The 15,578-nt window shown below is 40.5% G+C and overlaps 1 protein-coding gene across 1 annotated transcript in view; it reads right to left on the bottom strand.

Moving 5' to 3' along the window:
- The window catches only part of sting1 (stimulator of interferon response cGAMP interactor 1), an 11,657-nt gene extending 3,030 nt beyond the window's left edge, over positions 1-8,627 (bottom strand). The window contains exons 1-6 of the mRNA XM_017709150.2: positions 8,407-8,627; positions 4,628-4,671; positions 2,571-2,797; positions 2,270-2,447; positions 613-721; positions 160-389 (exon numbers count right to left, since the gene is read on the bottom strand). Of these exons, the coding sequence (XP_017564639.1) occupies positions 160-389; positions 613-721; positions 2,270-2,447; positions 2,571-2,785 (732 nt within the window). The 5' untranslated portion in view covers positions 2,786-2,797; positions 4,628-4,671; positions 8,407-8,627. The remainder of the gene's footprint in view (positions 1-159; positions 390-612; positions 722-2,269; positions 2,448-2,570; positions 2,798-4,627; positions 4,672-8,406) is intronic.
- Positions 8,628-15,578: the final 6,951 nt, after the last annotated feature.

Genomic DNA, 15,578 nt, shown 5'->3' with positions numbered 1-15,578 from the left:
AGAGCAGTGGGAAAAAGTCAGTTGTATTCAGTTAAAAAGAATTAAAATATCTCTAGAATCCAAAACTCACACCATCTCCTCCCCCTCCTCTCAATCCCACCAGGATAATCAGCAAACAGTGTCACCAGAGCCGAGTGTCCTGTGGTCTTCAGTCCTCACCTCTTTGTTCTGGTCTGTGATTTTGTAGATGCTGTGCTTGTAGACCCTCCTTCTGACTCCAGCCCGGTCCAGTTGAAGCTCAGGCAGGTTCTGGTGGAAGAGCACGTTACGGTCCACCTCCTCCAGTCTAGTCGTAGCTGCTGCGCTCAGGGGCAGCAGGATGTGGAGACGGACGGAGCTCAGCACCTCTCCAGTTTCGCTGTAGTGCTTCCTCACCTGCTTCTCCAGCTCTACGGACACATCAGTACCAAAGTTCAGACCTTTTAGTGTAAACTTTCAAACACACAATACCACATGATGATGATGATGATGATGATGATGATGTGGTGCTTTGACCATGTGGTCTGTACCTTATAACTGTCTTGGAGAGAATTTAGACAATAAAGTGATTGTGATTCTGATTTAAGTTGGACGTTGCTGCCCCCTGTGGTTGTGGAAGTGTGTGTGAAGTACCTGGCAGGACAAGCTTCAGGTAGCCCACATAGAAAGACCATGCCAGACCATGAGCTACATTCATCTTCCTGCTCTCACAAACCTCTGAAATCTCCACCGGCGCAGGACCCTGAGAGAGAGAGAGAGAGAGAGAGAGAGAAATAAGAGAAAATAAGAGAGAGAAAAACAGAAGAGAAAGGAAAGACAGAGGAAGAGAGAAAGAAGAAAAAGTAGAAAACGAGAAGGTGAAGAAGAAGAGAGAGATAAGAGAAAATAAGACAGAGAAACAGAAGAGAGTGTTTGTGCATCAATTTCGTGATGAATGAACCAAAAGAAACAGCACAAAATAATTTGGTAAAAATTCTAGTTCCATTGCCTTCCATTAAAATTAGGTATGTTTTTCCTTCTACTGTAAAGTTACCATTTTGGAAATTCGACAGCACTGATATTATATCCCACCACTACTCATTTACAGCAAGTGCAGTAAAACCGGCATCGTCGCAGTGTCTGATCTACCATCACACAACCTGTTCTCATTAAGGAGTTCTGCAGAACAGGCCAGTGATGAGACTCAAAAAAGGGCAAAAAAATGCAAGTGCACAATGTTAACCTGAAGAAAAATCAGGCCATAGAAGTTATTCACTCAGTTTGCATTCAATACAGGTAATACATGAGTCTAATGATCGGAAAGCTCAATACTGTGTAAAGGAACCGACATGCATGTATTCTACTGTGAAAAGTAATTAACTAACATCATAAATGATTATAGCTGACTAATTTTTGATAGTCAACCCCTTAAAACAGCTGGGGCCCACCAAACTTTTATTACGCCTAAGAATAGCTCAGCCTGCTTGCATTGAACTCCCTGCAGTTACTGAATAATAAGCTTTAGTATGTAATAAGCCTGGGATATTAAAAGGTTAACTCATCTTACTATTGAACGGCCTATTCAAAGAGCAGCATTTCTTTATGGACCTGCTTATGGAGTAAATGAACCTTCCATAATAAGATACACTAATCAATAAATACCACGTTAGACCCTCATAACCGATTAGTAACTAGTCTGATGGCAGATTTATACTATAAAGTGTGATTAATGCTTTATTAATGAAGGCCGACTGATGGCTGTCTCACTTTCCAGAAGGAAGGTTTGCTTCATTGCAGGGTCGGCCTGCCCACCCGTGGCCACCCCTTGACTACGCCTCTGATATTGATTTAAAATAATTTCACTCGTCACGACACCATTTATGGCAGTAAATCCAACATTTACAGTTCCTGTTGTTGGTTTTACTTTCTGTTTCTGTCTGTTGGTATCAGTTTTTGATTATAGATAGATAGAGGCGTCCTCTCCATGCTCCGCCCACAAATGCATTCACTCAGTCTTCAATTCCAAAGCAACTTGCTACACAGCTACACAGACTATAGGATTTGCCTACATGCTAACATAAGACTAAAATAAACTATGAGCTTTTCTATACAGCCCCATCTCATTAGTCTAAATGGAAGGTTTTCTGTAGTTTCAACTTTTCTGTTGAACCAATCAACAGTTGCCATGCCAGAATGCGCCTGTAGAGCATAGATAGGTCAGTTCTTGACATTGAGCAACAAGGAGCTGAAGTGTTTGTGTGCTTTGTATGGTGTTGATGTGCTGCAGTGTTTGACAGACAGACGTCATTACCAGCACTCCGAGGGTCTTGAGCAGCAGGTATAACGCACAGGTTAGGACCACCTGTGTCCACTGCTTAGGTGTGTATGTGACGCCTCCCACCACCAGCGCCAGAAACACCACACACAGCCCAGCTAGAGTAGAACTGCTGAAACAGGCCCGGAGCATCTGCTTAACACTCCCACCATACCTGACAATGAGAAACAATAGACATGCTTATAATCAATCTCTCTGTCTCTCTCTCTCTCTCTCTCTCTCTCTCTCTCTCTCTCTCTATCACTCTCTCACACACACAGATTGAGGTCTGTCTCACCTCTGTTGTGAATGGAACACCCACTCCTCTGTAAGCAGACACAGGCAGTGCAGTACAGCACCCAGGATCAGAGGGAACGCGATGAGTCCAGAAGCTTCTCTGATTAGGCTTGAGTCCAGCAGGCTGATCAACACCAGCAACAGGAGGCCCAACACCACCGAACACACGGCCGGAGCATAGCCCCGGGGCCGAGGAACCACACACTCATCTCTCATTAGCACCTCTGTCTGCACACAGTGCACACACAACACTTAAAGGAAGGGTGCAGGGAGAAGTCACCCAACCCGCCCCGAACACTAAATGACGGGAGTGTCCAGAGGTTGCTTCCTCAGTTTTTTTTCTTTTTTTACCTAATTAGCATTAAATTAACTACATGCCTAGATATCACACATTTGCCTTAAACTGTGTTGTGTTAAGTCATTTCAAATAGACCTGTATAACTGTTATCTACAAAAATGGACAAACGTACAGACAATATTTCGGTTGGTGCTCCTCTTCGTAGCTGTATCTGACACTTTGCTTCATTTTTAATAATGAGCGTAGGTCTATGCCACACAGTCAGGGGTGCAGAAGCGCGAGGTGTCACGATGGGCCTGTCCATGTGTTCAGCTTGTTTTGGTTTAGCCCATGTGTGTTTGCTTTGGTGTGGCCAGAGAAGGTGGCAGCATTTCTGGGTCCTGTTTATATCTGATTTCCTCTTTTGCGTTTTGGAGGTTTGGATGCAGCAACAACTGTTTTTGTTTATATTTTGCATAGCATCCCAAATGGGGCTGTATTACAACATTACATCTTGGACAGAGACCAAAAATGTGAGACTTTTCAGTTTCATTGTTTTTAAACATTCTGGTGTGGACACTGCCCCCTAGCCACAAGAATGTGGGTAGACACCTGTGTGAACACCTGTCTAAACAGAAGTGTATATCACTAATAGGTAAAAATGCTAAAGTTTATGTCAAACACAAGGGATAATACCAGGCTCTGTGGAGCTCTTAAACACAGATATAACTTACTGTTCCATGCAGTTAAACAGCATAGTGGATAACACCTACACTGGAGTTTAAGGAAGTGTTATTCCTGGTGCTCAGGCCATTTTTGACCCCCCTCAATTATAAACAGTAAAAGTGCATTGAAATGTGAAAAGTGTGTTCTCTGTAAAGGATGTGTTGACCGCCTTAACTTAACTCAAACTTCTGTACAAACCCTATAAATGCAGCAGCCTGGTTGACATTGCCTTCTTGATTTGCAATAGATTTAACTATGACAAAGCAGTGACTGATCTGAGGCCTCACACAGCAGCGTGCCACAGCCTGTTCTGCAGGTTTGCCTTCAGCTTAAATATTGCTTAATGTGCCGGATGATGTCACATGCATGAACACTGCAAGTGCGATTTCCAAGAATCCGCGAGCTTTAAGGGAATTGGATACAAAGGTCAAATTACACAAGACCCACGTAGAGCTAATGGCTGGATATCTGCTGAGACAGCACATGAGAGCAGATATCGGTCTGATTCACAGTATTAATTATTTCCATTTACTGTAAAACTGAATCTGCTGATCTGCCCATGCTCTGCTTTTTTTGGGCTTGGCTTTGTTTATGTTGGTTGTTGAACATTCTGTGCTAATAAAACTGTTTTTTAAAGGGGTGTAACTAAAAAAGGCTTTTTTAAAACTAAAATCATTTCAAATGATTTCATTTCAGTTTAATGGTAACAATACTTCTGCCAGGCTATATTTCTAGACTACTGCTCCCATTGCTGACAATCATCAAAGGGCCCATGTCATGGAAAAAGCATTTGCGAACATGCAATTCACTCCCCGGTTCATATACAGTGGCCCTAAAAGTGTCTGGACACCTGTGCCACTTTAACTGTATTAGGTCCATTATGTTGAAGGGTCTGTATCCTAGATTTTACTAAGTATTTGTATGTTAACCCCACTGTCCACTCTGCACCAAATGACCTCTCTTTATCCTTTACACTGTTAGAAACAAAGGTTCTGTTTGTAACATGCCAGAATGATTCAGACGCTCGCAGATGAGAAAAGAGAAAAAGGCTTTACTTGTGAAATTGTGATCCAGAAATGTAGTCAAAGAACAGGCAAATCTAGAAAAGACAGAAAATACAAGCAAACAAATGTTAAACAAATGAAATCAAATCACGTTTATTGTCACATCACATTTACACAGGTGGAAAGTGGGAGAAAATCTCAGGCGTGTGGCCCCCTTATAGAATTTAAATACAAAAATATATAGATATATAAGAAGAAATATATATATATATAATTATATACACACAGACTCTGAATATACACATATAAAGTACTGTGTATTTATTTGTGTAGTCTGTGTTTATTTGCTGAGAAAAGCGTTAATATTTGAATAAACAAAATTTGTAGAATATTAATTAATAATGATTATGATGTATATGTGTGTGTGTGTGTGTGTGTGTGTGTGTGTGTGTGTGTGTGTAATAAACAGTGATGTTCTGGATGTTGGTGTGTGTGTTTACCCATCTCCAAGCCTCTCCTCCTCGAGGAAGTCCAGTATTATATGTAGTTATAAAGCATCTCCTGGTTTGACCAATCAGTGCTCAGTAAATTGAGCTCATGATGTAATTGATGATATTAACGAGTCTCTGTGAAGGTGTCCAGGAAAAATATGGACCCAAGAAATTCTTGTTACTTTTCATTGTTTTTCTGTTTCTTTGAATTATGAATACGACTTTATTCTAATATATATTGTGATAAACTCACTGCTGAGGGAAATTGCTTAAAAATGTCCTTAGATGCCTAAAACCTTCACACAGTACTTTATACAATATACACTAATATTGCACTATTCCAATGTACAGTTGTACAGTAATAAGTTATGAAATAAAACTATGAAATGTGCAGTTATGGTACAATTATGTTCCCTGACTATAGGGTATAGAGATGAGTGTACCACCTCAATGACAAGAGGCCCATAACTTGAATGGGCGGAGCTACACTGCTGTAGAATGAATATGTGAGTACATGTAAATGTTTTTTTTATTTTATTTTAAATGAAATCACAAACACAACTATTTCAAAACAGGCTATTATTGCCATTTAGTTTCCATATATGGCCTGTATGGATTGGGGAGTGGACGATATGTTTTGAATATATATGTATATATTTTTACTTATTAATTAAATACATTAATACATTTTTAATTCAAGTAAGTAAAATTTGCCACCACTTCGCCGTCGGTGGGGAAGTCATAACCTTTCTTTTCTTCATATTGAGCTGAAGTCCCAACCTCTCATCTTTCTTACAGTATCATTTTTTTATTAAAAAATAATCAAGTTGCCAATTCCAGGTGTTGGATAACCGTGGTTTCATTGCCAGTCAGCGTACAAAGGCTTTAAAAAGCCACTGGATCTCTTACAGGAACTGTTCTACAGGTGGCTGTGGAGATACACTTCCCCTGCATCCACACCTGTGTGTCTTTTATAGAGCTTGGCTTGAAGAAACAAAGTGAGATCTTTGACCTGTTCTGTCTAAATCCTAACAGCACAACAGAAGTCAGACTACTTTGTTCTTATCTTAAGTAAAGCATTGTGAAAACCTATTTGTGGCTTAATAGAACGGCTCAATGAAAAATGAGATGTACAGAACTTTCCACTCATCTCAGTCATAGATGATCAGCAGAGGTGTTTGGTATCCAAACTTAGATTTTTTTAGTTTAGCACTGGAGCTACAAGGCTAACGTTGCTAATAAACACCATCCCACCAGCAGTCCCGCACCCTGTGATGCTTAATGCCTGTATCACAATCTATCAAAATGATAGTAAACCTTACTTGTCATCCACTTCTGTTTGATTGGTTTGTGGATTTAAATTAAACCAGCCATGTCGCTCTTGCCCAAATCCCATCGCCAAGTCTGTGTGACCTTACAGAAGACCCGGGGCTGATTTCATACATTTCTAAATCAAAATCAGCTGCTTTTACATGAAGCTTTAGAGCTGCTAAATAAATCTCTCAGCAGATGTAAGAGTTGGGAAAACCAACGGAAACCTATAAATATCTGCCATAACTAAGGCCAAAAACATGAGCTGATTCATTTTGGTTAAGACAACCAAGCTAAAAACACTAAATGCTGCGTTCTGTATTTTAACTTCCAGCTTTAATTATAAGCTCAGTTTTAAGTCCAACATGAAGCTGACATTCACAGCTCGGGGTCAGGGAGATACAGCAGCTGCCAAAAGGTCTAAATTCCCTATGTGAATGAGCCAGATCAGGCCGGCAGCACAATCCTATCCGAGCGGAAAGTCGTTTTAATTTTCTGTTCATGTTAGCACGTTTCACAATGCGCTGCCTGGCAGTCCCCATTGGTTACACCTCAATTATATCACACAAGTCAAATCACTAAAAACACTAGCTGCATTTCAGCTGCAGTTCCACCAATAACTATACGGACAAAAGTATTGGGACACACCTGTTAATCACTGAATTCAGGTGTTTCATTCAGTCTCATTGCCACAGGGATATAAAATCAAGTACCATGCAGCCTGCCTTTACAAACATCTGTGAAAGAGTTGGTCGTTATAAAGAGCTCACTGAATTTGAGTGTAATACTATCATTTAGCAAATATTCTAAGCTCCTAGATATTCCACGATCAACTGTGAGTGAAAACATATTCTGTAGAGTGACGAATCACACTCCTCTATCTGGCAGCCTGATGGATGAATCTGGGTTTGACAAATGTCAGGAGAGCGTTACCTGCCTGACTGCATCGTGCCATGTGTAAAGTTTGGTGGAGGAGGGATAATGATATGGGGTTGTTTTTCAGGGGTTGGCCTACAAATGAAAGGAAATATTAATGCTTCAGCAGACCAAGACATTTTGGACAATTCTATACTTCCAGGTTTGTGGGAACAGTTTGGAGCCCCAGTGCACAAAGCAGCTCCATAAAGGCCTGGCTGGGTGAGTTTGGTGTGGAAGAACTTGACTGGCCCACACAGAGCCCTGACCTCAACCCCATCACACACTGAGATTGTGAGCCAGGCCGTCTCGTCCAACATCACTGTCTGACCTCACAAATGCTCTTCTGGATGAATGGGTGAAAATTCCCGCGGACGGATTAGACATTAGTTAACTGTAACTAGTTAGGACATGGTTTGAGGATTTGTAGTGTAATTAAATTTAGTCAACAGACAGTCGGAAACTCTTAACTAAGCACTCAGTAAAGACTTTTGGTTCCTAGTGTTTATTAGCAATATAGTTTAAAACTAAAGAAACATTTGGGTGCCAGGCATTTCTTCTGATGTAAGTGGAAAATTGTGTGCATTTGACTTATTTTGCTTTTTTTTTTTTTGTTTACCAAACCATTCCTTTAAGAACAGCACTTATCATGGAAATAAACAATCCAAATAAAGTGTTTGATTTTGTATGTAAAGGACATTTAATTTAAATCATACCTGAAGTCATTTTCATACATACATACAGTCTTAAAGGGCCAGTAACAAAAACTGCCTGTTTAGATCTAAAACTCTAAAAATAAAGAGGGGGTTAAAAATGGTCACTTAAAAATGGACTATGGCTGATTTTGGTATATAAAACCAAACAAGACATGGTGCCTGTAGTAAGCTGGCATATGATTTGGAAAACACAGCTAAATGAATAATATCCCCAGGCTATAGAGACAAGGTAACATATACGAAAGGCAAAAAACGTCTAGTATCACTCCAGTGCTCCTCTAACACTTCCGATTTACTGAGGACATTTTGACAAGATCTAAAAATTAACATGCAGGACTGACTGAGAGACAATGCACACAAATAAATGAAGAGAAATGAAGAGAGAGTAGAGACTCACCACCGATCAGAGCCAGACAGCGGACAGTGCAGCCCTGCCTGTGTGGAAGGTCTAAAGAGCCAATGAGCAGGAGGTCACGTATCTTTTTTGTTTCTTTTGTTGTCTTCTTTTCTCGCTACTTTACTCTCGCTACTCTCTCTTTCTCTTCCTCTCCGTCTCCCTTTCGCTATCTCGTTCTGCCCCCACCCTTTTCACTCCCTCTTACACACACACACACACATATACCCACGCTTCTTTAATTTTGCTGAGGTGAATTTTCAGTTTCACTTTCACATGTAAGACTCTCATGACACACAATTTCCAGGATCCACCAAATTCCAAGTCTGGCAGACGTTAACCATCAGTCTGGCTCAGTGTCTAAACAGATTTGTCCTCCAGTAGCCGCTCAAGGGGAAACATACCGCTGACTCTGCTCACAACCAATCTGAAGACACTGAAGTCCCCAAACTTTTGACTAACGCTGCGCTTCTGATTAAGAGTGGCTGCCAGTAAACAACCCAGCTGGACAAAAACCCAGACATGAGTACAGTGAATAAAACCACAACAGAACAGAGGCTTTATTAGAACCCCCACTCAACAGCAGCACATTCAGGCCTGCCATGCCTCCCTCATATGACCGTCAAAAGTGGGAAAACTTGTTTCAAACTCATTGGACAGTATCACTTCTCAGGGCAGGGAAGTCCCTCATACGACCGGTACGAAGGGAGGGAAAGTGCATTTTAAACTGATTGGACAGATTCACTTCTTATTTTTTGCTCAGAAAGAAAAAAAAAAACCTGTTTATGAAACATCAACTCAACATTGATCACAAAACAACCTTGAACTTTTGAACTTTTTGAACTTGGACTTTTCTGTGCGGCCCAACAGGGACATGACACCCAACAAAGATACAGCTGTTACCATTTTGTCAGGTTCCTTCAATCTGTGGCTTTATTATCTGTGTTCTCTACAGTCATTTGGATTGTTCATATAGTCTTTCTCTGTGAATGTATGCTCCTTCATTTAGGCTCCTTTTTGGGTGAAGCAGACAAGATAAAACTCTTTTTCAAGAAAAGTGACAGCAGGGTAAACTAAGTACAAGTGAACGAATACGTGAGTGTAATTTTCCACCATAAGAGCACAAATACATGACAAAAACTCTCAAAATAAATATAGTCTTTACTGTATTTTTATACAGTCTTATACAGTCTTTACTGTCTTTACCTCCCCTAGAATACTGGCTTGTCGCCCCTGCTGACCAATCAGATGAAACGGAAGGCAGGTTTTCAGTGGCTTTTGCTTTTTCTAGCTGCACCAGGTTCACTAGTTAAGAAGCTTTCCTACAGCTTATGTGTTCAGGTCATTGAAAGTTGTGACTGTGCTGTTGCTTAGCAACAGAGAGATGTCTTAACTAGATCTAAAAGATCTAAACTAAAGGATCTTGAACTCAAATCACTTGGGGGGACAGTAGCCCCAAGGTGGTCTTTTCCAAGGGGGGGCTGCTTCAAAGAAACATGTTCCATTTCTGTGTAAATTGTAACTACACTAAAGTTTTTATCTAAAGTTTTACAAAACATCGTAAACATAATTCTTTTTTCTGAACCTTTTCACAACATAACATTTGCACTCAAACACATTTTATTAAACTATTATTAATAATTCTTCTGTTTTCTCAGTTCCATTATTTTTTTTATTTATTCTGACACACTGTATCTACCACTGTGTCACAAATGGATCCACAAAGGCAGATTTAAGTCACTGTCAGTCAGTGTAGTAGCTAGTTTAGTTACAGTTAAATTACAGGCACACTGTAAAGTTTCGGAGGTCAGACAATGATAAATGTCCTTCATCTGTAGTGTTTGTTAGTGAAGAACATACTAGGCTGTATTTGTGTTTGTCATTTTGTTCCCCGCTGTGTTCAAGTGCCCATCAGTGTAACGGGGAGCGAGGAGGCGGACGCAAATCCAGGGTCATAGTCCAAACGGTCCAGGTTCACATAGCCAACATGGATTGACATGACATGACAGACAAACCAGAAGAACAACGCAAACAACAGGAGAAAACAATCAGGGGTGGAGTCAACAAACAAGGGGGCTGAACCAAAACAAACGCACATGGAGTGGGAGGAGCCAATCGTGACAATCAGCTGATTCACATCTTACCTCTCAGCCTTTTACCGCAAGGTGTGTCCTTTTAGGTGTTCTGGACTGCAGAGATCCATCCTGGAATCTGTTAGCTTTACAGATGTTATACTTTATTAACAGAAGAGGTAGATCACAAATTATGCAAGACGTAAAAGCAAACAGTGGCGTTTAAGTAGCGGTGTTTACATGTTGAGTTTTAACAGACTGTTTACTGAAGGAATAATCTACCTAAGGCTGTGCGTTCCAGTGATTCTACCACTCTATTCCCTTAATCATGGGAAAATCACTGTAAGGTACAACCTGGAAGGGTGAATAATTAAAATATGATGAAATATGCTATATTTCCAAAGGTATTCGCTTGTCTGTCTTCACATGCATATGAACTTGAGTGAGATCCCATTCTTAATCCACAGGGTTTAGTATGATGTTGCAGCTATAACAGCTTCAACTCTTCTGGGAAGGCTTTCCACAAGGGTTAGGAGTGTGTTTATGGGAATCTTCCAGAAGCACATTTGTGAGGTTAGACACTGATGTTGGATGAGAAGGCCTGGCTCACAGTGTCCGCTCTAATTCATCCCAAAGGTGTTCTGTCGGGTTGAGCTCAGGAATCTGTTCAGGCCAGTCAAGTTCTTCCACACCAAACTCGCTCATCCGTGTCTTTATGGACCTGCTTTGTGCACTGGTGCACAGCCATGTTGGAACAGGAAGGGGCCAAACTCCCCAAACTGTTCCCACAAAGTTGGGAGCAAGAAATTGTCCAGAATCTCTTGGTGCTGAAGCTTTAAGAGTTCCTTTCACTGGAACTAAGGGGCCGAGCCCAACTCCTGAAAAACACCCCCACACCATGATCCCCCCTCCACCAAACTTTACACTCCAGAGACTCCACTCCATTGGTCACTCCAGAGAACACGTCTCCACTGCTCTAGAGTCCAGTGGCGGCGCTTTACTCCACTGCATTCGAACCTTTGCTTTGCACTTGGTGCTGTAATTTTACGTGGCCTATCACTTGTGGCTGAGTTGCTGTCGTTCCCAAACGCTTCCACTTTGTTATAATCCCACTGACAGTTGACTGTGGAATATTTAGTAGTGAGGAAATTTCACGGCTGGACTTGTTTCACAGGTTGCGTCCGATCACGGTACCACGCTGGAATTCACTGAGCTCCTGAGAGTGACCCATTCTTTCACTAATGTCTGTAGAAGCAGTCTGCAGGCCTAGGGGCTCGGCTTTATACACCGGTGGCCATGGAAGTGATTGGAACACCTGAATTCACTGATTAGGATGGGTGAGTGAAACCCTTTGAGATACAGTGTACATTTTAATGTTAATTTTTTTTTTCACTAATAATCACAATAAACAATTAAGATGCTTGAAAGCAGTGCTTTGTGTTCACAGTGGGCTTTGGTTACCAGTGATGTGTGCAGTCACGTGTCTGCATATCAGATTCTACAACTCCTTTATAGAAAACCCTCCATTTTCATAAGCCTAAGAAAATCACTGTCATTTGTAGCGGTGGCAGGACTGCTGTTCTGGATGTTAACGACAAATTTTTTGACTGAGTCCTTCACACTTGTGGATGGTGGGGGGCAGGGGCATATAGATTACAAAAAAAAGAAAAAAGCATAATCAAGGACTAAAGCACTTGCTAAACATCATTCAGGACATATAAAACTCAGCTGCTTGACCAGAATGCACAAAACGTGGTGTGTGATTGAAAAAATGTGCACACAGGAACAGTAATGACCAACACACCTTCAATATGCTGGTCATTTCTGCCATTTATGCTTTCAGTGTTAATGAGCAGGTTGATGATGCCACTACAATCGTGTGCTTAAACCAAGCAGTGGTCAAAATGCTGACAGTATTTCTGCTATTGCAGCACTCAGTAAACTCATTTCTTGTACCAGAGTGATGACATTCAATGCCTGGATTCAGAAGGAGTGCTTGGAGGAGGGCGTAATGCTTAGGATGCCTCAGAAATAGTCATAGTTGTTGGTCAAACTGGTATTTTTATTAGTCAGTGTCAAAAAATGGAATTGTGAATATGTCATATATTTAGCTGGAGCATCTTTATTCATTTCTTCTTTATTTTTATTTTGGCTGTTTATTCATGAGATCTTAATAGTGATCATTTACTGTATTGTAATGGATTATTATTTTTTGGATTATTTGTCTTTTTAAAGTCATATAATTGCATAAAAAACAAGTGCAAATTTTTTTTTTCAACAAACAGGAAAAGCACAGCGCTGAACAAGTAGATACACCACTCACAAAAAGTTAGGGATATTTGGCTTTCAGGTGAAATTTCAGGATGAACCTAAAATGCACTCGAACCTTTATTGGTGAAACTTTTGAATGCACATGTCCAGCTGTTCAATGTTTCAGTACTTTTGGCACAACTTGCTGTTCTCTAACAAGGAGCTTAACGACAAGGTGGTGGTGGTGGTGTTACAGTGTGGGCAGGTGTGTCTAGTCAATACAGAACTGCCCTACACTTTGTGAACGGTACAGTGACGAGCCCAAACTACTTGAATAACTAATACTTGAATTAATCCAGTCATTGTGCCTCTGCATGAACAACACAGGCCTAATTTCATCTTCATGGACGACGATGCTCCAGCTCATCGAGGTCGCGTCATTAGGGAACGGCTGCTGGAGACTGGGGTTCCTCAGATGGAGCGGCCTGCAGTTTCTCCAGGCCTGAATCCCATAGAAAACCTATGGGATCAGCTGAGTCGCCGTGTAGAGGCTCGTAACTCTGCACCCCAGAACCTCAATGATCTGAGGGCCGCCCTTCCAGAAGAGTGGCACGCCATGCCTCAGCAGACAACGAGTCGACTCGTGAACAGCATGAAACGTCATTGTCAAGCTGTAATTGATGCTCAAGGGTACGAGTTGTTGGCTTTTGTTTCAGTAAATAGTTTGAGATGAGGAAATCCCCCTCGCATGCTTCTACCGAAACGCCCTACTTTCATGACATAATATCACTGTAGCGTCACCAAATTTTCACCCAAAAGCCAAATATCCCTAACTTTTTGTGAGTAGTGTATATTACAGGTGATTAACCACTGTCTGTGCTCTAATCACTGTGTGTGCCAAGCATACATATTTTGAGACATTTAAATTGTCATGAAATATTTTGTTGGAACCATTTAAGAATGAGATAATGAGATATGAATAAGTGTAGTCTGGACTAAATTAAATAAATGACATATTACCCTAAACTATTATTATCAGGCATGTATTATATTAAAGCTCTCCACAAAGGGCAGCTGTTGACACTGAACTAGGTTCTGTGTGCATCACTGAAAGAGAGGAAACAGGCCTCTTCAGCAACGGAAGGCTTTAAGCTTCAAGTTGCAACTTGTACCGAAGGGTTTACTGTATGATCTAAATAAAAGACTAGGCCATCTGAAGGTCTTAAAAGATTCAAACGCAGCCACAGCTTGCGTGTCATTAAAACTAGTGAAGTGAAAGCACGGCTTTCTGCTAGAGGCTAATATAACACTGCTAAGACACAATTCGAATAATCACAGTTGGATAAACAATGGCTACTCGCAAAGTGACAGTTTAGGCTGCAGAGAGGAGAAAATCATCAGGAGTACTAGGCAAGAGTGGTTTTAATGTAGCCCTGTGTTTGTAATATATTATGTATTTATATATAGATAAAATGTATAGTTATATTCTGATAACCTTTTTTCTGTAACTGTAATAGAATAGTTACCTTTTCCGTGTCTTGATTATGTAACACTGTTATGTGTATTATGTTACAACCTAAGCCTGGACAGCGCATCATTTAACGTACTGATCAATGCAAAACCGCCATAGAAACCCCTTTATAATCTGAACTATATATATATGTGTGTGTGTGTGTGTGTGTGTGTGTGTGTGTGTGTGTGTGTGTGTGTGTGTATACATCGATCAGGCCCTTTTTTTTAATTACAGAGCAGCAGCACTGCTGTGTATGATCCACTTGCACCAGCACAACACACACTACCACCACCACCACATCAGTATCACTGCAGTGCTGAGAAATAGTATCTGGTCTGTGAGGGTCCATGGGAGGTCCTGAAGTATTCAGCAGCAATGGTTCTTATGTAACACTGTTACACATATTCAGTCGCCCTCAGGTTTGGTCAGCACATTATTTAGTTGCACTGGTCGTTTGAAAAAACCCCATATAAACTCCCATCTTTATTATCATGTAGATTTATAACCTTAATACCTTTTCTCTGTAACCAACAGAGCACAGGTCCTTTATTTGTATCCTGATTACGTAATGAAGCCCCCCCCCCCCAGTCTAGTCAGTTTATTATTGGGCTACACTGATGAAGCCTGCGTGTTTATGTACATGTGTAAGTGTTCACGCATTTAACAGCAACTCAAACCACCGTAGAAAAGGCAAAAGGTTCATGCATATTTTATTCAAGAGTAAAAAAAGAGATTCGTCCCATGGGGCATGCTTACACTGTCTGTAGGTCAGGAAGTCATAATGCCAAAACTCAGTTTCAGAGAAAAATACGAGAGATAGAATCACAAATAACTCATGAAACGCTTCAGTTCTTCATTAAAGTAAACCACAATGAGCGACCAAACGAGGATCGGGTAGAAGTGGAAGAAACCAGCAGAAAGCGCATAATAAATAAGAAGAATATTGTTGAGAATAATGATGATCGGAATATACTTCTCCTTAAAAATGTGAAGACACCGTAAGTTGTGCCTGTATTTGCTTTACATTTCGAGTTACCCATGCAGTCATGCTTAATCAGCCTGGATGGCTTTTCAAACAAGTATATGATCATTCACACAATTGAACGACTTCTGTACATCAACAGAGAGAAAAAAAAAGAGGAAATAATATTAATAATAATAATAATAATTAATAATAAAATCACAAGGTTCTGAACCTTACAGGAGCTTAATTGAAATGTACAGCAACAGTAAACAACCAAATGACAAACTAAGGAATAAATAGACAAATAAATAATACGAACTTATGTTTAAAAAAACAAAACAAAACAAAACAAAGACACAAAATCAAATAAATAAAT

Source organism: Pygocentrus nattereri, chromosome 11 (assembly GCF_015220715.1).
Source record: "Pygocentrus nattereri isolate fPygNat1 chromosome 11, fPygNat1.pri, whole genome shotgun sequence".
Lineage (NCBI taxonomy): Eukaryota > Metazoa > Chordata > Actinopteri > Characiformes > Serrasalmidae > Pygocentrus > Pygocentrus nattereri.
Note: the sequence above shows the minus strand (reverse complement) of the source record. Positions and strands in the feature narration are given on the sequence as shown.